The 22,713-nt window shown below is 44.3% G+C and overlaps 1 protein-coding gene across 1 annotated transcript in view; it reads left to right on the top strand.

Moving 5' to 3' along the window:
• Positions 1-20,802, top strand: part of SORBS1 (sorbin and SH3 domain containing 1) — a 70,041-nt gene extending 49,239 nt beyond the window's left edge. Inside the window, exons 23-34 of the mRNA XM_075717923.1 lie at positions 213-301; positions 1,876-2,043; positions 3,474-3,520; positions 5,270-5,384; positions 5,492-5,617; positions 7,282-7,476; positions 9,394-10,122; positions 11,448-11,564; positions 17,434-17,493; positions 18,125-18,315; positions 19,794-19,906; positions 20,735-20,802. Of these exons, the coding sequence (XP_075574038.1) occupies positions 213-301; positions 1,876-2,043; positions 3,474-3,520; positions 5,270-5,384; positions 5,492-5,617; positions 7,282-7,476; positions 9,394-10,122; positions 11,448-11,564; positions 17,434-17,493; positions 18,125-18,315; positions 19,794-19,906; positions 20,735-20,802 (2,018 nt within the window). The remainder of the gene's footprint in view (positions 1-212; positions 302-1,875; positions 2,044-3,473; positions 3,521-5,269; positions 5,385-5,491; positions 5,618-7,281; positions 7,477-9,393; positions 10,123-11,447; positions 11,565-17,433; positions 17,494-18,124; positions 18,316-19,793; positions 19,907-20,734) is intronic.
• The last annotated feature ends 1,911 nt before the right edge of the window (positions 20,803-22,713 follow it).

Here is a 22,713-nt window from a genome sequence, read left to right as displayed (position 1 = left end):
GTTTTTGGATCTTTGTTCACAAGTACAGCCCAAAAGGGAAAAAAATTAAAATGGATAAATTGTCGGCATCTGATTGGCAATTTGGTCAATGGCAATTGAGAATCCTTGCTGTCATAATGGAAACAAATTGTTTAAAAATATCTATTTTTTTTCCTTTCTGGTTATGCTAGATAAATCCATCTGTATTTTAACTTCCTTATGTTGTTTCGAAGTAGATTCAGAATCACCAAGGCATTTTGTACCAGTTGATTACATGGAAACTCCAGAAGAAATTATCCGCAGACGGCATGACGATAAAGAGGTAATGCCATCCTTTATGGCCTAATGACAGTTCTGGCAGCTCCACGTACAAGAAATACAGCATTCAGCTTTATATAAGGACAACTTGTATGTCCATGGCTATGTACATTGGAAGATAGAGCAACAAACTGGAGCTACTATGTTTTAATTCTACATCTGCCACTGACTTTATGTAGTAGTCCAGTTTAGCTTTTGTTTAAAATTAATCTGATAGTTCTTATTAATTACATAAAATTATATATGGGGGCTTTAAAGAATGTAAAAAGGTTGGAGATGTATGCGAGATGCAGTACAACACCCTGGTAATCGCAGATACAGATGAAATGGTTAATCTATAACTGAGTTAAGGTTTTATTGTTCTCCAAGCAAGCCACTTGAGTCAGTATTAATCAAACTGGTGAGAACAGTATTTTTCTTGGGGGGAGTCCCCAGGTTTTGAACAGCAAATGTAAGATATTTTAAGCTATCAGAAAGTGTGAAGTTTCCCTCCAGTGCAAACTAGAATTCTTTATGGTGTCTCAAGTTGTTGACAACAGAATGTAGCAGTCCTTTTCAGAATGGCTGGGCAACACTGGGACAAACCAAAATAATAGGAAAGCCACGTAGGCTTCTCAGCACTGACTGTATTCAAGCTGAGACAAAGAAGTTATAAAGTGATTGCTTTCCAGGAAGCTGTTAATTTTCACTGCCTGGGGGCGGGGGGGGGAAGTTATATTTTAGTGTTAGCTTTCTGAGTTCAAATAATGTTTATGTAAGCTTTGAAATATGGTAAAACCTGCTCTTAATTCCCATGTGAAAAAATATATTTTTGCTGTCTTCCTCTGTGAAACAGTAACCCCCCTACTTCCAAAATCCAGCACAAAAACTCATGTAAGAGCAAAACTCTGAATTCACTAAGACCTGCTGGTTTCAAATGAGTTAGCACAGAGCTGAACTCTTCAGCCTACAGTCAGCTCCAAAAGGTGGAAGAATCCTTCTGCCCACGTACCCAAGAATGCATGTTTCCATTAGTGTGCCAGAGGCTTCAGAAGTCCAAAATAATTATTTGGGCTTTATTTACTTTATTTTATGAAGTGTATTACATGAGCCCAAAGGAAGTATGGGACAACCTGATACCTGAAGGTGGTTAGGCACTCTCCCAAGCTTCTTGCAAAGCTCAGGTGGGTGCTGCCTCAGAACTTACCTGTGGGACTGATTCAGGTCTCTTGGTAGTCAATGAGAGAAACTCCTTGTTGGTTGAAGGAGGTTTGGATCAGCCCTCTGCATTATCAGCCATCTTCTTAGAAGCTCCCAGGACTTGGCCAAAACTTAGAAAAACTCCTCATTGACTTCCATCAGCTTTGGATCAGATCCTCTGTATGAGCTGGATTTCAGTTATGCCATAATGGTGATGTACTTTCTGTGCTTGCAAAACAAAAGGGTATTGTGTAGTTGGTAGAATCGGTATTTTCTGTTGAACTGTAAAATCCCAGCTATTTGCTGGGACCTCAGAAATTTTATTTGTCACATTTATGGCAGCTTTTGAATACCTTTAACTAGATGATTTACTGCCCATTTTATGCAATTTTATGGCAGAAACTTTTAGAGGACCAGAGACGGCTTAAACGTGAGCAAGAAGAAGCTGATATTGCAGCTAGAAGGCACACAGGGGTTATTCCAACGCACCATCAGTTTATCACTAATGAGCGATTTGGGGACCTCCTAAATGTAGACGATACAGCAAAGAGGAAATCTGGGTCAGAGGTCTGTTTTAGTTACCTCAGTCTGCTGCTTGACCCAAAGCAATATTTGCCTCTCACAATGTTGTGCTTTAGGCCGACATTAGCTCTTCAGAGAATGTCGTTTGTTTTTTTTTCCCACCTTCCCCTTTCCCATTCTGGCTTCATTTAGATCTGCTTTGACTCTTGTGCCTGGTAAATTAATTGATATCTCTATACCAAGCTGCATATGTTAAAGCATGCCTGCTGAGAATTGCTGGTGCACACCTGTGATGCATGCCTTTAAATATCAGCTACTTTTAGTGAATCAAAGGCATTCTACATCTTCTGCATCATATTGCTACATTGTCTTCTTGTCTGTGCCCTATGCTTAGAAACTTCATGTCTTGTTGATCCTGGCCATGTGACTGTCTCATAGTTTTTTTTAGAAAAGGATTGTTTCTTCTCCTCTTGAAAGATGCTTAACGTCCTTTAGAAACAATTGGAAAAAGTCTCAGCATGTTTCACTGCGTACGACCAGGTCGGTCTTTCTGAAAGAGACAAAGGAGGAGGTTGACGGTTCTCCCATGAGTCCAAGGCACTTTCCTGAGGGCTGGATGCTAGTCCAGGTGTCCTGGCCAAATGCCTTTTCCTGCCTTAGGGATTGCTGCCGGGGCTCTGGACAGCAGCTGTTTCCCCAGAGGTGCTGCACTGCGGCGGTGAGCGAGTTGGTCACCGTGTGGATGGAGTGCACTTGCCTGCCCTTTATGCAGTTTCAAATGGTCCGGTGCCACATGAATATGACTTCTTATTTTATGCTCTATTACCAAAATTACTTTAAAATTGTCTGAATATTTTGTGGCCATTAGAAAATCAGCCAAGTAAATCAAGCTTTAAAGCCTAGGCCTGCTGTCAATGTCCTCTTTGGCTTTAGAGCCATGAAGACATTTGTTTAGACACATGCTTAATGTATTTGTGCTTCCTCTTCACCTTTGTCTCTTTCCTACCAATTTATACAGAGTACGTGGGTCACATTGCAGGATTCAGCAGTGCCAGGTGATAATAAGAGCCACATCAGATAACATCCTACTGTTTTTTTTCCCAGCTAGTAAATTTTGCTTTTCCATTCACATGTCAAAGGAAATTGGGTCCCAGAGCCCCAGTAACTGTAGTTACTGGGGCAGCTTTCATTCAACAGGGTTTGTCACATTTAAAAGTTTACTGCTGTTAAATCCATTTTCTGTAGAGCTCTTAATTACTGTTATACCAGAAGTTGGCATTTTTTGCCCTGGTGGGAGACCCCCATCCAGCATATTTGGACTGTAGTACCAGTTGCACACAAGCTTGTAGCAGAACACCTGCATTCAATTTCTTCCCCAGACTAATGTTAGCTGTAGAAGAGTTTGGGTGCTTTTCCTCAGAAGAGGATTGAAAACCTAATTATTATTCTAATGTGTTGATTTTTTTGATCTCTAGATGAGACCTGCTAGAGCCAAGTTTGACTTTAAAGCGCAGACGCTAAAGTGAGTACAGCTTGTTACTACTGCCTTGAGTGTTCTTCCTCTGCTTTTTCCCCTAGGATGCAGCTTTTATGAAGCGTCATGCAATAGCATTCATGTTTTGGGAGCATTTTTCCAGCTGCTCAAAGCAAAGGTGTCCATAGTAAAGCAGGGAAAAGTAATATGAATCTTGCAGGTCATAGCCTCTAAAGGACCTTTAGGAAAATGTCTTCTTTCTCGGTGCATCTGTATCCCATGTGATTTTTTTAGGGCAAACCCACATTCTTTACTGGAACAAGGGAGTGCTCTGCTCTGAGGGTGGGTGGAGCCATAGGAGAGTGCTCTGGCTGATGTTCATCCTCGCGCCTTGTAAGCAGGACTGCTCGGTGACACCTTTTGGCCGCAGCTCTGTCACTGCCCTCGTGCTGGAGACAGAAGGGATTCCCCTGCGTGACATCCCTGGTTGTGCTCTGATTTAGGAGCTGGAAGAACTGTGTTAGTCAGTAGCTTACTGTGTAAAGCTGCAATACAGACGGTCAGAAGAACGTAGATAGGCAGAACAGCAGCATCCTTTTCACTGTGCTAAGCATAGCCTGAAGTCAGGAAGGGACTTAAACAGATGCCTAGCTTTAAGCATGTAGGTGGGCCCTTGACTCAGGATTTTCCTGATTCAGGACCTATAAGGGCACAGAGTGGTCACTGCTCCCCTGGCATCTGTGGATACACTAGTGGATGTTTCTGGTGGCATTGTTGTACCTCTGAGTCCTATCGAGTGAATCACAGAGCACTACTTTTTCCTTTTGGGGAACACTGCTGTGAAGAGAAGACCTGGAAGGCCTTCCCCTCTGCATGAGCCTGGAGAAGCTCTCATTTTAACATTGCTAGGGAGGGAAGAAGGAGGAACAGAATTCAGCGAAGGACCTGCTGTTTTTCTTCTCAGGTGCTAATGTCCTGGGAATATTTTGTTATATGTTCAATACGTGATGATTTGTAATGATTTACACAGCATCTCCTCAGCACCTGTAATAAAACTGAGGCAGATGTAAAGTGTAACTATTGTGTGCCTCAAGCGGAACATACCAGGATGCCAGACAAAAGTAAAGGAGAGCTTGTGAAAATCATGTTAGGAAAGGCTGGATTGGTCATTTTCCTGTGAGGATCCAAGTAGTAGTTTTATCATGAGCCTAGTACAAGCTGCCCACAGTGGGAGTTCCTCAAGCTTCAGACACTCATCATTTTAGCACTGAAGACTGTAGATTGAAATCCCAATTGTTAGCCCAGGTGAGGTCAGTGGATGCACAACCACAGGCTGACCAGAAGTGTAATCATTACAGGATCAACGCTGGCATGTGAGGGGGTTCATCTAATCAGCAAACTAGCTTCCATTAAAATCATGTGTCTGTTTGGAAGGCACTTGCAACATGACCTGTTTCAAAACAGGAATTGAGTGCTGCTCACCATATCCAACATGGAAAGCAGCCAGTGGCATCTTTTGCTTGAGCTTGACCCCATTGCTCTCGGGGGTGTGTGGTTTTTAGGGCCCTCATAGGCAGCTTTTTAGACAGGATGCCCAAAGAGCAAGAGAGTCCCTGCACATCATGATATGAACAGAGTATTTCTCAACATGTAGCTTTCACTTTGGGTGGAGCATGATGGAGCATGATTTGTATCAACAGGGCTAATGCAGACCTTGGAACCTAGCGATTGTTGGACAGAAAAAAAACATGTATGTTCTCCAGTGAAGTTCTGACAGAGTGCTTGTGTTGTTAACAGGGAACTTCCTCTGCAAAAAGGAGATATTGTTTACATTTACAAGCAGATTGACCAGAACTGGTATGAAGGTGAACACCATGGCAGAGTTGGCATCTTCCCACGATCGTACATAGAGGTAGCTGCTTTTCTGGCAGGCTTTCTCTTTGCCCACTCCCTTTCTGCCAGTGACCAGTTTATGGGCTTTTTGTATGTGACTCATCTGATTCTGTTTGTTCATTCTAGCTCCTCCCACCAGCTGAGAAAGCTCATCCCAAAAAGCCATCACCATTGCAAGTATTGGAATATGGAGATGCTATTGCTAAGTTCAACTTCAATGGGGATACCCAAGTGGAAATGTCCTTCAGAAAGGTAGGACCTTTGTTGTGCTGATGAATTGAATCCAGACAAATGCTGAAGTGTTTTAACACCAGTATCTTGCAATTTCCAAATAAAGGCTCCAATAAGATGAACTCCATATTGGGGAAGGATTCCTTCTCATCACCCATGTTTTTACTCCATAGTCATTGTGTAGTGCATTGCAGTGAGAGTGGTGTAGGTAGGTTGAATCAAGAAGTGCCAATTGCTTCCTTAGGGCTAGCTGAGAGGATACTTTGAGCACAAGTGCTGGCAGCCTGGCTCTGTGTTGTGGTTTAGCCCCAGCCAGCAACTAAGCACCACGTAGCCGCTCACTCGCTCCCCCTAACCTGATGGGATGGGGGAGAGAATCAGAGGAGTAAGAGTGAGGAAAAACTCCTGGGTTGAGATAAGAACAGCTTAATAATTTAAATAAAGTAAACCAGTAATTATAATTATAACAAAACAATAATAATAATAATAATAATAATAATAATAATAATAATAAAACAACAAAGCAAGTGATGCACAATGCAATTGCTCACCACCGCTGACCGATACCCAGACAGTTCCTGAGCAGCGATCGCTGCTCCCTGGCCAACTCCCCCCAGTTTATATACTGAGCATGACATCATATGGTATGGAACAGCCCTTTGGTCAGTTTGGATCAACTATTCTGGCTGTGTGTCATGTGTTGTCCCCCCGCCCCCCCAGCTTCTTGTGCACCTGGCAGAGCATGGGAAGCTGAAAAGTCCTTGACTAGCATAAGCAGTACTTAGCAACAACTAAAACATCAGTGTGTTATCAGCATTATTCTCATACTAAATCCAAAACACAGCATTATGCCAGCTACTAGGAAGAAAATTAACTCTATCCCAGCTGAAACCAGGACACTCTTCAAGGCAAGTTAGATATTTGGTGACATGTCTCCACTCTGATCCTCTCCAGTGGAGATGCACACAGTCACATGAGAATGGCGATATAGAAAAGAAGGAAACTGAGTTTGCCTTCCTTCATACTGCAAGCCAAATCATTTAGCACAGGCAAGCAAGATTCTGTGGTATTGGTGACTGGAAAGACCTGACTGCAGAGTGAAGGGATAGGAATGGGTTGTGTAATGGCTGTTCAGAGCAAAGTCAGCCATATTTAGGTTTAGTAGCAGCATTTCTCCATCTCAAACAGCTTTCTGTTTTGATGCTCAGGTTAGATCTTACCTGTCTTCTCTTTTAATTATACATGAAGGCAGGGCTTGCAGTTTATATTAAGGATCTGGAAGTCACTTCATTTGTCAGCAAAACAGAGCATAGAGAGACCTAGTTTAAACTGCAGACCTGTGCATACTCCCTGTACACCTCATACCCCCGAGAGTCTCGTGGTCAGCCTGAAACTGCTGGTTTATGTTTTTTTTAACTGGCTTTAGCAAGTAGGGTCTTGAAAATGTGAGCATAACTGAGCCTGTGGACAGCCCAAGTCAGCACCAGAAGATCTGCATTTCCTCCTCTGAACTGAAAAATATCATTCCCACCAGAGGTTAGGGTTAGGACCACACAACTGGGAAACAGGGGAGGCTGAGAGCCACCAATTGTTTTAAGTCAGCTGCAGCAAGATTAAAGATGTAATCTGCTTTGGAATGATGAAGTATGTTAAAGTCAGGACTACATTACTGTTCCTTCCTGTAGGGTGAAAGGATCACGTTGATTCGACGAGTGGATGAGAATTGGTATGAAGGAAAGATCTCTGGCACCAATCGCCAAGGCATCTTCCCGGTCACTTATGTGGAGGTGCTCAAACGGCCAGTGGTCAAGAATGCCATCGACTATCCTGACCCACCAATGTCCCTCTCCCCTAACCGCAGCATGACAGCTTCACCACAGGTATTTGGACGAGATGCAGCCAGTTACAGTACCTTGCAGAACAGAGGGATGTTGCCATTGCCATGCAAGAAACAATACCTGAAAAAAGCTGTAGCTAAGGCTAGTGTTTTGCGCAGTAAAAGCCATGTGCTCCGTGCAGTATGCTGCAACTGCAGGAAAAGGTGATGTTTCATTTACCAGAAAGGTTAATGAAGGGGTCATTTGGGGATTTGGAGACTCAGCTTTTCATCTCTGATCTGTAGCTTGAATTCAGGCCAGGTTGAAAGGGCCACAGTTCACAGCCATCTGAATACATTTCACTGCTAGAGATAGAATGAATTGGTGATCCAGCTCCTCCTGAGTGCGTGTTTACACTTTACAGACCTCCGCTGTGATGAGTGAATTTTTTATTATGACTATTAAAAGGGCGTCACAGACTGTTACAGACCGTAGGAGTCATTATGTTGATCCCAGTCAGCTTGAATGAAGCTGTATACTTACTCCTGATTGTTCCAGCTCACAACCAAGGTTTTGGGAGACGGGGTCAGGAGAGCGGCCTGTATTATTTGAAATTGGTGCTAAATGAACTCAGGTTTTGAGAGCAGGCCAGTTTGGGACCTTCCATGAATATTAGATTCACTATAAACCATACTGCAGTTCAAACCAGAAATCAAAATGGCAGCAGGTAATCATATGGGGATCCCAGAATGTTTGCTATGGAAGACATCAGGGAGGCAGTGAGTCTCTAAATCCCTTTGCTCTCATCCTGCAAATACTCATGCTTGAAGGTCAGCACACATGTCTGGGTCATGGCCCTGAGGTTCTGGTGCATCCCCCTCTAACCCACGGGACTGAAGCAAGGTCATTCTGAGGTCAAGACTGCCAGGAACAAAAGTGGAGATTTTGGATCGGGAGGAAGGGATATATGGTACGGGATGGATGGGAAAGGCTGCCATGGTTCATGCCTGGTGTCTGTCTGGATCTTCCCTAATAGGAGTGTTTTTATTCTTAGCCACCGTGTAAAGAGGAAAGACTTGTTGCCTGTTTGGGGTTCCCTGTCAATGTGGACCTCAGCTGAGCTTTTCTGTTTGAGCTTGGCAGTCTCTCCATAGCTGTGGCCTGTCTGCCACCAGCTCTCTGCAAGCTTCTCCCTTTGATGGAAGGGATTGTATCCACCCTTATTTGGTTTCCTTTGCTATTCTTTTGATTCTTCCCCTAGTAAATCAATTATCGCCCTTACTTTTTTGCCTGACTTGGCAGAGGACTGAGAAACGTTCTGATCAGTGCTAATGTAACTGATTTCACGGACGTCGCTGGTCATAATAGCCAAGGGCAGAACTCAGTCGTGTGTTCTGCCTTTATAAACACAGGACCTACTTTAATCACCTAAAGGCCAAATAGCCACAGCTGGCTTTTTTGATCCCTTTCTCCTCCACAGCTTCAGCAATGCGAGTTTCTTGAGGAGCAGGCATTGCTCATGCTACAGCTGGATAAAGTCAGAATGAATTGCAGCAGTGAATTTTGGCTGGGTCCACAGTGCGAGTTGCTGGGGCCCCAGCTATTACTGCCAGGCCAGTCAAATCCTGCATGCTGCCATCATGGATGGTGGCTTCAACTGCTCCCTGAGGGACTTAGGGCATATGGTATGAAGCCTGTCTTCCACAAGGCATTTTGTGTCTGGGATCCTGGCAAAGGCTGGAGAAGGGTATTGGCAGCACAGATACGGACTCAGCTCCATGGTTGGAGTAGCTGTGGACAGCACGTTCTCCAACATGGTGCACCTGTCCGTGGAAAACTTATGCACCATGCTTGGTCACAGATCTGCTCCTCTCCACACTCGCTCGCTCTCCTTTTACTTTTGCTCAGTTGTTTTGTATTTCCTTTATTATTTTTTTGTTCATTTCTTTCTTTTTCTCTCCTGCTTTTGTCTCCTTCAAGTCTCCCAGCTCTGAGCTGCTCCATACACCAACTCCTCCGCCTTTGCCTTTCGTGCGCCGCGCCTTATCTCCAGAGGTGCAGGCGGTCACATCTGAGTGGATTGCTCTGACCGTGGGAGTGTCTCCTAGCACCACTCCTGCCATAACTCCTCCATTGCCTCCTCCGCCTGAAGCCTCCCTCTCTCACACTGACTATCTCTCGCCTTCTGCTGCAGCCAGCCCTTCCCCCACGGTCAGCCTCCACCATTCTCATCTCTCTGGCTCCTCGACTCCCAGGTCCATTAAATCCCCATTGCCCTCTTACTCATCCAGACCTCAGTCCTCTGCTCACAGTTTCTATCAGGCCACTCCGCAAAGTGAAGAAAAGTTTGTTGGCTCCCCTTCTCCCAGCGTGAGCTACTCTAACTCCCCTCGCTGGGCAGTGGAGAGCCCCGAAAGCGTCCTCACAGAGCAGCGTGACACCACTGGCAGCCGAGCCTGGCTCCAAAAGACTAGAGAGGGCAGCAGCAACCCCGAGCAGGGTGCTCATGCTGCTCCCAAGGTCTCTGTCGAGCGCTGCCTGAAACCATCCCAACTAGACATGCGTGTGAGCCCAGAAAAGAGACCTGTGGGTTCCTCTGAGGACAACCAGTTGTGTCAGGAGCTAATGGCTATTGTGCAGGGAGGTAAAACAGAGAAAAGAGGCGTGAGGAAAGGTGATCTGGGAAAGTTTCAAAGCGGGGAAAAGAAGGTACTTCTCCTGCATGTGTGTGTGCTGCTCTGAATCCCTGATTTTAACTCGTGGGTTGAGGTTTGTGCTGCTCTGCCGGCCAGGCAGAGCCAGTGGCTGCCACATGTCATTTTGATGATCCTAAGACCTTCTCCAGGGGTCACCGGTGGCATTCACCGGACAGCAGATCAAAAAGTTTTAGAAGAGGGCTCAGCCGCAGTGTATTGAAAATTATTTTAGCATAGATAATAACACAGGACTGACTCAGTTGGTCACGTCTAACGAGGTGATTGTCCCAGATAATGGCTATTACCAGATGTGTCAGATGAAAGTATCACAGAGGTCTCATGCCCATATACCTCACTGTGTAGAATACAGGCAATTCTTTGCTATTCAGAGATTTTCCAGTGTGCAATGGATCATCTTTGGTGATAGAATTTATTTGTTCCTCCTAAAGCCAAGGACTGAAAAGCCTTGTAAACATCAGCCTGGCTCCTAGAATCACAAAAGCTGTCCCCTGTTGATTCTGGAGACTGTGGTTTAGTGAACCTTAGTCTGGGATATGCATGACTAAGTCAGGGAGGCTTGATTGTTATCTATGCATTGAGTGCAATTTATTACCTTTGCATTTCCAAAATGATGTGAAAGGGTCTAGCCACAAATGAGAATTAGACGTAGTGATATTTTTCCCCGAGAGTTTTTAGTTACATGTAGCTGTATGTTACAAGGAGAAGGAACATAGGGGAACCTTCCAGTAGCTTCTACAACATATCTTCTGCCCCCAGTTTTGGCATAGATCTGCCTTACTTTGCAGCTCTCAGTTGACTTGGGGTCCATTGTGGGCTACAGCAAGCCAAAATACATTACAGCATCCCCATGCTACCTTGTGTAAGAGTGGAAGTTTGGAGAGCTCAAAATAATAGCATTATAAATACTGTCTTGGATGCACGGCAATAGCCTCCATGACATACCCTATCTAGTCAATGTTAAATAATAAGGAACTAGGGTTTCTAAGGTGACACATTTCACACTGGGAAATCTTATGACAAATTGTTTGATTTCTGCTTGAATCATAACCAGAAGTGTACTGAAAGCTGTATAAAGACTGTGCTGTTTACCATCTGGATATATTTTTAGTAGCATTTTTACAGGCATAACCTGCATGTTTAAAACAGAATGAGGTGGTCAGCTCAGACAAACCAACTGGAAACTGCACTTGCCCTTGCATGGAGTTACGTTTGCTGTGTGTGCAACAAATTTACTGGATAGTAGATGCTCTTATCACTAGCAGTGACTGTGATAAGAGAGTGTGTGCCAAGCTGACCAACTTTTCTTTTCTTCAAAAGACTGGAGACTCAAAAGCATTCTCTTCATCTGCTCCTTTCTCTTCCTCTGCCCTCTCTTCCTCTACTGTCACAACACAGCCACCTCCCAGACTTACACGCAGAGTCAATAAGCCACAGGTAATCATCTTTGCTGATTACTCTTCCATTACTTAGAGTTGATTCCATGCCGTGCCATTGTTTTGTCATATGCTTGTTTAGCCATTCATTGATTCCACAGGTGAGATATTTCTCCTGTCACTTAATTCAGAATTTTTTTTTTTTTTTTTTAATAATTTAAAATTACTTCCAGGCTGTGCAGAAGGGCAGGTATGGGCAAAATCTTCAGCTGGTGCAAATCCACATAGCTCAAGTCTGGGTTTCTGCCAGTTTGTACCAGCTGAGGATCCGATTTTCTGTTCCTCCAAAGGATTAATCCAGGGCTTACTTAGTTCTGACCTTGAGTTCCTACAGCTCGATTGTATTATAAGGTAGTATCAGTGGTCTTGTTAGCGGAAATGGTGTAGCATGAGATACTTTGTTTCAGGTTTTGTTTAACCACCTGAGATCAGGATTCAGGGTTTGAGTGTCTCAGAGCTGGGGGTAAGGCATACACAACTTGGTATCCCCAGCGTCAGAGACCTGTTCCAGCCTTCTCAGGTAGGATTCAGAGGTTCTCAGCTCTACTGGGGGCAGCTACAAACATCTTTAGAGAGGAATGCGGTAGTGTTTGTGCAGCGTAATCAACTTGGCCTCAGCGCTGTGTGGCTGGGATGTCCAGGGTCTGGGAATGAGCAGTGCTCGCTGCTGCTGGTGTCTCGTCGGTCCTTCCACGCAGCTTCCACAAGATGGCAATATTTGAAACAGAAAGCTCACAATTAGCAAAAACTGGAGTGAGCTTGTAGTGATGGGTATTGGGGAAGCAATCTTCAGCTTGATCAGTGAACCAGGCAGGCTGCTCATGCAGGATGAGTGTGGGAAGTAGTTGCCAATGTTACTTATATTCTTGATCAGTTTATGAGAGTGAGATATAGCCTTAATCCTGACATTTTTCTGTTACTTTTACTCACATAATTTCCCTGCGATTGTGAGCTTGCACGACTGTTTACTGAACAACCACCTCCTGCTTCCCTTTCAATTTCAATATCAGAGTCCAATAGGATACATGTTCTGCTTCATGTTAAAAATCCACAAAAATTTTCTGTGTTGGCCTTTCTCCTGACCTCTGACCTGCTTGGTCCTGCTGGTGCTTGCACTGGATGTATGCGATTCAAAAGAGCAGGAGCAAAAAGCCACATTTAGGGAAAGATGTTTCTCCCAAGTGCTGACTAGCACACAGTTCTATTTTGGGTGTTGCACCTGGTTGTAATAGGACCCTGTCGCCTTTGTTTGGAGTCAAAGTCAAGCCAAAATTTGTATTTTATATGCTTTGGCAATCAGAGCATTGTCAGTGTCAAGTTAAAACTGTGTCTGACATTATCAGCAGTCTTGACCACCTTTCCAGCTCTGGGTCTACTGCTGTTTAGGGAGCAGGAATGGTATTTATATGTGCAAATGACTTCTCATTATCTGCATGACCCACAGAGAGGCTGACGGCTTCAGCAGAACTGCAGGTAATACCCTGGAGGCCTTTTCAAAAATCTGTCATCTTTTCATTGATTTTAATCAAATGAGAAAAGCACTTAGTAGACATGGAAATGAGACATTACATTTGGTTTTCGTTTCCATTACTGTCCATCGCTGGTGTCTGAGGTATTTTACCATTTTGAATTTTAGTTTTCTTTCTCATAAAGAACCTCCCCAGTCACGAAATTTTGACCCAGGGTTTTTTGCAGGTTTAAGACCCCTTTGGTACAGGGCTGGTGTAAGGACTGTGTTTTTGCCCATTCCATTAAGTAATAACATAAAGTCTAATGGCTCTTTTAGCTATTCTGAAGTTATTCCCTTTTGTTTAGTTTCACAATCCAAACTAAAAAGAAAAAAGAACAACCCCGCAGCACATGTAAGATATTTCAAATATAACTTGCAGATTTTTTTTTCAATATTCCAATAAAACATGATATTAAGCAGTAATGTAATCTATCAAACTACTTTATTTCAGGGGACCCTCAGAAATTTTCTGGTTTAATTCCTGATTTACTCTGAGGTCCTTTTAGTGTGACAGTCAGCAGCGGTGCTGCTGAGTGTGTGAGCAGCGCAGCAGTTTTGGGGCTGGACTGCAGCTGGCTGTGGGGTGGGGAGGGTAGGAGTGGCTGGAGGAGGGTCCCTGCATCACCCAGCAGTGTGAGGGATGTTGGCGGGGGGGCTGTCTGCTGCTTTCCACTTGTACAAAACCACTCAGGCAGAGTGGTGTGTAATTTCACCCGCTTTGTGCTGGTAGAGAGGAGAGCGTATGAGGAGGGTGCTCAGACCCCATGTTCCCCAGCACAGACCAGCTATGCTTACTTAGCATGGACATTACTTAGCACCGTCTCCAAGGTAAGCTTTTATCCCCCCCCAGTGGTCTTCTGCTGCTCCACAGGTTCAGCACCGCGGCGTTTCTGTCCAGCGCATTTATTGTCCAAGCCAGAGCTGCACAGCCTGCAGCAGGCATTGGTACCTGCTCCCGGCGGGAGATGCATTTTTCTGCTGTAGACACAGCCTTCAGCTTCTGATCCAGGAGCCAGGGAGTCTTTCCATTGACTTTGACAGCCTTTAGGTCAGGCTGCTCTGCACCGCAGCCTTTTCAGTGTCCTTCGTGAGAGCTCTTTAGCCAGTTTTGCCCTTGCTTTCACCAGAACTGGGGCTTGGTGTGTGCAGAGGTTTTCTTTTTTTTCTTTTGGCTGGGCTGGAGAGTCCTCCCTGCTAATGGTTCTCCATACACGTGTGGGAACATCACTGCTGATGTGTGCCCTTCTCTGAGGGGATACCAATTTGTCTGTCTGTCTGTCTTGTCTGTCTGTTAGTCTGTTCTGCTTAGCTTTCTCTTTGCTTATGTAGTCCTTTAACTCCCACCAGAAAGGGATGGAAGAAGACACATAAACAAGAGCTGTAGTGGATAGACACGCTGATGACACTTGACTGCACTAGGAGCAGGGAGAGCACTATTGAGTAGTCCCAGCATCTTTCTTCCAAACAGTTAAAATCTGCCTCAGGGCTTTTCTAGGCTCTTAATGTAGAACCTTTTTCTGGTGTTCTTACAAACCTCCGGTGCTCTTTAGACCCATCCTCAAACTCTGTATGAGGTGGAAACAGTGGCCAGCTGTGCTTCAGGACTGACTGTACCGCATATTTTTATAGTCTGTAGACATGGAGACATTGACACTAAAGCACCTGCTTAAGTTTATTCACTTAATCTTTACAAAGCATGTAGTGTGACCGAGGAGGTAGGAGTTGAGTTGTCCTCACGGGTTGTGAATACTTGGTCACTTTTAGGGCTCTCAGTTAACCTCCAGCAGCAGCAGGGCTGGCTCGGTGTTTTGGGGGAACCTCTGTTTTATACTTTGGATCTGTGCCCCATACTCGCTGATTCCTCGGCCACTCTCTGGCACATGGAGCCACCACTGTAGGTAGTACATGGGCTTTCTGAACCTGTGTTTGAAGAGCATTTGGACCTATAACAGGTTGGGTTTTTTTTTTTTTCTTTATTCTCTTCTCTCCCTGCAAGGATAATGTAACGTTTGTTTTTTTTTTTTTTTAAAAAAAAGCCATCTAGGCCATGCTATCAAGGTCACTTGTTTGAAGCAGTGAGGTGATACATTTACAGCCTAAAGTTATAGGATCTGATCTGGCCATGCTGCATAGTTGCTGGCTTCAGGGTGTTCCATCACCTCACTGTAGGGCTCTGCTGTAGCCCTGGGAGTTAGTGCAGAGACACCCAGAGACACCCACTGCTTTGGTAGGAGCTGCCTGGATCTCTGGAGCAGAGGGCAGAGGGGATCCACTTAGTTGTGTGTCTTGTCAGCAACGGGGGGCTGCTAGGAAGGCAGGGGACTGCTTGGCCTCTGCCCCTGCCCAGCTGCCTCGTGGAAGTCCCCATGAGGTTCCTGCCGGGAAAGGGAACATGGCCAAGTTTCTGATGCTGGTAGGCCGCACCTCCTAGTATTACACATACAAGCCTGCACCATGGAGCATTCAGAGGTAGTGTCAATTTTTTAGCTTTCAAATAACTAATTTAATTCATAGCTATTAATGCTTTTTGGAGGAAAAGCTGGTCAGGGAGGTCACCAGTAATCAATGAGAAATGGACCATGCAGTCTTAGGAGCTCATGGAGCAATTCCAGCAGTCAATTTATTAGTATGGAGCAGAGAAGCACTTTCTTGAATTAAAAAAGATCATTCTTACGGCTGCCTCTCACCTCAGTCTGGAAATTGGTTTTCCCAGCTCCTTGACCACCTGAGTTACCTCTGATCTCGTCAGATTTGATGCATTATATCCAGTCGGTCTGCACAATATTAATTTTAAATTTCTAATTATTCCATCTGCCTTTCAGGGCTGATGATAGAGAGGCAGGAATGATTTCCAGAAATCCTATGACAATTTCAGGCTCCACAGTAAACGCTTTGAATGTGAATTCCACTGCAATTAGCCCACCCAACTTACATTTAATTTTCTCTCTATAGAAATATACATGGTAACAGAGCATTGTTTCTTAGGGCAGTGATCCCAGATTCCAGGCCCAGGCAGTACAGATGACTACAAAGGAGTTGCTGTGGGGTTGGGTTGGCCTAGAGTGGGTCACACTCCTCAAGAAAAGAGACGGTTTGCTTTAATACAATGATGGCCACAGCTCCAGAGGTCCAAGATGTGGTTCAGAGGAGCTTTGAGAATGGGAATTAGACAGGGATGAGCTCATCACCCTGCACTTCTCCAAAGTCTTTGAGCATGCTTGGGCTGAAGGTGTCACAAACCTCTTTATCCTCTGCTTCTACTCTGTCTCGGGATGCCATGGGAAAGCAAGCCTTTTACTGAAGGGCATTGTTGAAGTGAATAAAGAGCAGGGGGGAAAGCATAAAAATAGAGGCCTTTGGAATTTGGGTTGAAAATTGTGTTGAATGATCACAGAAGTTGGCAATGCTCTGTATCTTATCCAATCCACTTTGCCAAGCAATCCTGCAGGTAGTACAAATAACCCTACACTGGTTCAGACATCCCATTTGCTCACAGCATGCCCCTTGCTTTCAGTAGGTGTTTGACATGCAAAAAGCATGCAAAACCAGGCTTTGAATACCTGTGCGACTTTCTCAGTGACCTTGCCATTCCCCATAAAACCTCCAACCCCAAACACCCTGATTTTCCTTGCTATGCCCTGGGGCACGTGAGTCCCTGTGAAGGGTTGTGACTGGGGAGAGAGGCAGGGCAGAGTCCAGAAGCTTCACAGGCGGTGGTGTCTGGAGCTGGGTTTTCCAGGCAGGGCCTCCTCTGACCTGAAGCTCTGCCTCCTTGTGGGAATTAACTGAGTGGTTCAGATCCTTGCTTGGTACAAGCTAGAGTGATTTTGATGGGGCTACATGGCATTGTGCCTTCTGAGGACCTGAGCTGGTCGTTTTTAAGAAGCAAGCGAGTTACTGTTCTCTCCTGTGTCAAAGTCATTGAGGACTTTTCTAAAAACAGCAGAAGATTCCTCTCAGCATGCTTTTGGCCTTTCAGGTTTGATGCTCTCAAGTATGTGCTTCTGTCCTTGTTTTTTTCTTCCTCCCACAGGAATGCAATATGACACTATGTACCATTTCTGGTTGTAGCAGTGTCCAGAACCTTCCACTCTGAGTCCCTGCTCTGAGCTTCTGTTTCACTGTCACCTTTCTCTTTGCAGCATTCTGTGTGCTGCAGTGCAGTTGCATTACTGGAGCCTTAATGTCTCTCGTGTAAATGAAAGACCTTGTTGTCCAAGAAGCATGGTGTTGGGGTGGGGAGGGGAAGAGTTGTTCATTTTCTTTTGTTGTCTGCACTCCATTTAAATTTTTTTTTAATTCTGACCGATGTAACATCTGCTAAAATGTCTTCCTTATCATTTGCTTGGTGATCACACAGCCTTCCCACCATTCATTGAGAGCTGGACCAGATCTCACAGAGTCTGAAAAGAGCTATGTGGTAAGGCCACTGTTTAAATCAGATGTGTAGTCCTAGACTGTCTTCACCCAGACAGTAACACCTCAGTAGAGATAAAATGCCAGCACTATTCTTAGCGGCAAAGTAGGTACATATCTATCTACTTGCATATATTGTTTTGTTTGCAACAGAAAAAGGGAATTTAGCAATTAGAAAAACTGTCATAGCCAATGAGAAGTTGGGCTAATTGTGCTGCCAGTCCCTGGGTATGAGTTAAATGAAGCAAAATGCATGAATGGAGCAGCCCGCCTTGCATTCTTGAACTGACTTCATAGCATTTGTAATGGTGCCAGTGCATAACTAATTGCAACCTCTTACGCTGCTGCTTTTAAAATTATATGTATATATATTTGTTACAAATCTTTAAACTGAATGCCAAATTCTTCTGTATCTTGCCTGTTTTTCCATGCTTACACCTGGATTCCTTCTGCACTCCACTACCTGGATATTTACCTGGATCTACAACTCTTTTTTTTTTTTTTTTTTTTTTTTGTACTGGACTTATGTGCTGCATCTGGAATGTTCCATCTCTTCTTGTCTATATTTTCCCCTCCCTCCCCCCTGTTGACTGTCCTTTGGGTGTTCTTGGATGTCAATGCTGCCTACCACACAGGAAGCTGTTTGCAATGAGATCATAAACATTGCAGAAAAGTCTGTTCATTACTGCAGTACTATTTCTCAGCCTCTTGACTCTCGCCACAAGGTGACCTCTAATGACCATAAACCATCTCTCATCATTTCTCAGCAACCTCAAGCACAGCAGCAAGGACCCAGCCCTGACAGAAGTCAAACACCACGAGACATGTAAGTCCTTTTGGCTCCCATCTCTTCCAGGGGCCTTGTCTCTGACTGGTGGTGAAGATGGGGAGGTGTGAAAGCTTCAGCATTTCAGGAGTTAAATTAGAATTATGGGAAAGTGTCAGCTTTCCTTTAAAGAACAAAAATAGCCACATATCATCATAATGAGTAGTTATTAGGTCCCAAAACTGGGACCTTTGTGTCTGTATAGCACCTGAAACAATGACCTCATGATCCAGGACTGGGTCTCCTTTGGGTACTTGATTCATGCTGGTTATGGAGGCTATCTCACTGTCTTTGTATCTTGAAGCTGGACACAAATCAATATCCACTGGCTACACCTGGCTTATATGGCGTGGGTCAATGGGTTCACCCCTGTTCCTAGCTTCTCACAGCACAGTGAGCGGTCCCAACGCCGATGCCACTTGCTGCGGTGTTGGCCAGTTCCGCAGGTGGCTGAATGATCTGAGAGACCATGGCTGAGATTTTCAAAGCTGTCTGGCGGGTTTAAACCTGGAGCTGCCTTTAAGCTTGGCGGAGCCTTTCACTGATGGTTTTGAGAACAGTACACTGCACTGTGTGCTGGGGACTGAAGTTCCTTGGCAGTTGGTTCCTGAAAGGAGCCTTTGCTTTCCCCTACCTCTTTATGCAGAACAGAAAGTCTCACATCAGCTCTATTTTCACTCCCCATGGGCAGGGGATCCAAGCCTCTCCAGATTTGCCCAAAGATTGTTTCCACTCCATGAGGTTCCTTTCAGATAGATACAGAGTGCCTCTGGTGCAAGTGGTATCTCAGGGCAGGATTCAACCTTAGATTTTGTTTGCAGCTCAGCCACGATTTATCCAGCCACCTTAGTGCAGTAGAGTAGGCAGTGTCTTTTTCTGAAGTTCTTCACTCTGCCATTTGGTCATTCATGGCCCTGCCTATGCGCCAGGGCAAGGGAATAGATGTCTCATTTAGTCCCAGAATGAGTGTATCCAGGTGTCGTGGTTTTTTTAACACTAGGTAAGCACTACTTAGCAACAACTAAAACATCAGTGTGTTATCAACGTTATTCTCATACTAAATCTAAAACACAGCACTATGCCAGCTACTAGGAAGAAAATTGACTCTATCCCAGCCAAAATCAGGACACCAGCCTTTGGCTTGCATTCAGTAGGGTGTCTGCACTCATATGCTCTCTAGGTGCTACACGTTAGGAAGACTCCAGTTGTTACAGTCTATGGAGACAACTACATGGCAAAAAGGAAACAGAAGCTCTCCGTGTATCCCACACAGTGCAGGCGTGACACTTTTTACTGCCATGGCCTTGTGACAACAGCCATTTTAATGCACTTGGCTTCCACCTCTCAAATGAAAAACACAGATCCAGACTGCATTGAACAAAATATAATAGGAATTAGAAAGGGGAAGGGAGATGTCCCCTTCTGAAGGGATGTCAGGGAAATCCAATGGGTAACGTGCAGTATCTTTCTGGTTTTAGAGTTAGCTACCAAGCCCTCTACAGCTACACTCCTCAGAACGATGATGAGCTGGAACTGAGGGATGGTGACATTGTCGATGTCATGGAGAAATGTGACGATGGCTGGTTTGTGGGTGAGTGTGCCACTTGCCTGTCAGTAGAACTTTTTGAGATGCAGATGAGCAATTTTGCAGACTGTCTGGAAGTTGCTTTCATTTGTGGGGTCAAAACAGTGGGGGAAAAAAAATAACCCTCAACTTTTTTCACAATTTCTCATCTTTTCCCACCAAGAACATTAAAATTAGGGTGCAGGATGGTGGAGCTTTGTTTTCCTTGGCAGGTCTCTAGTTTTTCCTTTTTTTTCTTCTTAATTTCCCCATTCCTCTCTTCCTGCTGATCCTTCTTGCTCACACAGATGGCAGAGCTACAGAGGGAACCAAGGAAAACTGGATTTCTGTAGCTTTTCCAAAGCTGAGGGAGCCATGGGAAGTTACAGAAAGTGGCAAGTAGGGGACGAAGGGAACACATGGATGGGAGTTGCAGTCCCTGAGAATCCAGCCTCATCTCCAGCTGTTTGTTTAGCAAAATCTAGCCCTTTACCTTCAAAGAATGCAAGTCTGGACAGTGTTCTCCATCTCAACACTGCAAATACAGGCTTGTTATCTCTTCTTAAGGGAGATTAGCTCATTTACACTGATAGGAGTCTGGCTCCTAGCCTGTAGGCCCAGGAGCTTTCACCAGCACCTTATTAAGTGTAAAAAGGGAAGACCAAAGATGATTAGTAGCAGAACTAGTTGTGATCTCGTCTATACCAAAAGGCTTTTTGACCAGGACTTCTATTTAGTTGTAGAAAGCAATGCCTGCAGGCAGAAGAGGCTGCCACCTCTACCTTTTCAAACCTCTAAGTCTTCCTTGCACGGCTCCATCTTACTCTGGCTTCCTTGTGTTTTATTTTGTGACAGGTACATCCAGGAGAACGAGGCAATTTGGCACCTTCCCAGGCAACTACGTGAAGCTTCTGTACCTGTAAAATAAGGGTGATCCCACTGTGACAGTGACAGGGCTGTTTTCCAGGTGTTTGTAAACAGTGAAGAAACAGACAATTTATGAATGTAATAGACGAGACGAGACGTGTTAGGAGGATGTGGTTATGTGGTACAGTATTGAGTTGAATGTGTAGCCCTGCTTCCACAGATTCAGGGTGTGATTTGCTGAAGAAGAGACAGTTTCTAGTTTACAGTGCTGCCTTTGTGTATTCCTCTCCCCTCCCCAGCAAGAGTTCTGGTAATAATCTTAATTCGTATGAAGTCCTTACCTCTGAGAAGGCTTCAGGGAAGCACATGGTATAGGTTTTGTTTGTGTGTTGAGATAGGATAGTGCTTTGGGGCAGTACGCAGCCTTGCAGCTGCTCCCTTTCACTGGCAAGGTTCAGGGAGGCCAGGCTTTCTGCCCGGTTTCTGTCTCGCTGAAGACTCACTTTGCTCTGCCTTCCACTTCCATAGAAAACCCTTCCTTGTTGTCATGCACCTTAAGACCCAGCAGAGGCAGAGGACAGCTGATATGGTTAAACCGCAGAGCTCTGTGTGGAAAAGGAGTTTGGGACTGGTGGTTTAATCCAGAGAGGTCAGCCAAAGCATAATGCAAACGTGCAAAAATCCCAAGCCCTTTAATAACATATTACCTATCTCTGCAGGGTTTTTTCTTTTGTGCAGGGGGTGTGTGTGTGTGTGAGTGTATTGTGTGCATCAAAATGAACCGAGTTCTGTTTTTGAAAGAGAAATCAGCCCGGCGTTGACATTTATCTGCACAAAGAATAGAACCAATAAACAGAACATCCATGAGAGCAAATCCTGTTTATGAGTCCTACGGCCGTTCACTTTCTCTGCTCCTCCTGCCCTGTTGCTGGCCCTAAAGGATCACACACTTTTCAAAGCATACTCTTTCGGATGAAGACTTTGCTTCTTTCCCAGCATTAAATCTTAGAGGCTCTGATAAGTCTGAGCAACATATTGCTGAGGGTGCCTTTTTTTTTCTTTTTGGTTACAGTGTCAATGGTAGGTCTCAAATAAATACATGCCTTTTGGCTGCCTCTTAGTCATACAAAAAAGTCTAATCAATTTGGAAAGCTGTTCCCAGCGGTTATTACCAGTTACGTAGATTCGTATTTCCTTGAGAAAAAACCTATGGCTTGGCTGTATGCTTGCCTGTGAATCCACTATGAATACTCTTTTGATAGACATTTTGTTATTAAGAAAAAGCATAAACAAAACCGGTTCTATCAGACTCTGCTTCCTACAGTTACCATACAAATAGCAAAGGGTTAGATTGCTATTTTGTCATAAGCCGTATTTAATAATATAAAATGCCTATTTTTATGCTGATGCTTTTATACAGATTTATTAAGAGTAACTACAACTAACTGTTAGCACGACTTGCAATGTTTTGATAAACTAGCCATGCTCCTGGGTTTGAAATCAAGTAGGCTTGTCTTCCGCCTAGGTCAGCGGAAGAGAAGACTCAGTGTCTCAGAAGTTTGACTGTAAATATGTATATTTAACTTTGTACAGACAATGTACTTACCTTGTATAGAAAAATAATTTAAACACTTTGAGTGAAGGGAGGAAAAAAAAGGCAGTTGTGAAAGGTTGGGATTTTTTTCCACTTTTATTTAAATGACGGAATTCCATGTATGTTCACATAAAGAGTTTTAGCACAAAATATCTATTATGAAAGGTTTCGGATATGACACAAAGTACCACTGTTTCTTTTCTGCAGGAGATGCCTTTAATCCTGCATCTTATTTATGGGTTTGTTTTTCTGCTTTGGGTTTGCCCTCCAGTTATTTGCAGCAATATTTAGGCCTGTTGCTAAGATTGGATAACACCAAATTAATCTATCCAGCAAAGTAACATGATACTGACTGTATATAACATACTCATTT

The sequence above is a fragment of the Pelecanus crispus genome, chromosome 10 (genome assembly GCF_030463565.1).
Source record: "Pelecanus crispus isolate bPelCri1 chromosome 10, bPelCri1.pri, whole genome shotgun sequence".
In the NCBI taxonomy this organism is placed as follows: domain Eukaryota; kingdom Metazoa; phylum Chordata; class Aves; order Pelecaniformes; family Pelecanidae; genus Pelecanus; species Pelecanus crispus.
This window is presented reverse-complemented; position numbering and strand designations above follow the sequence as displayed.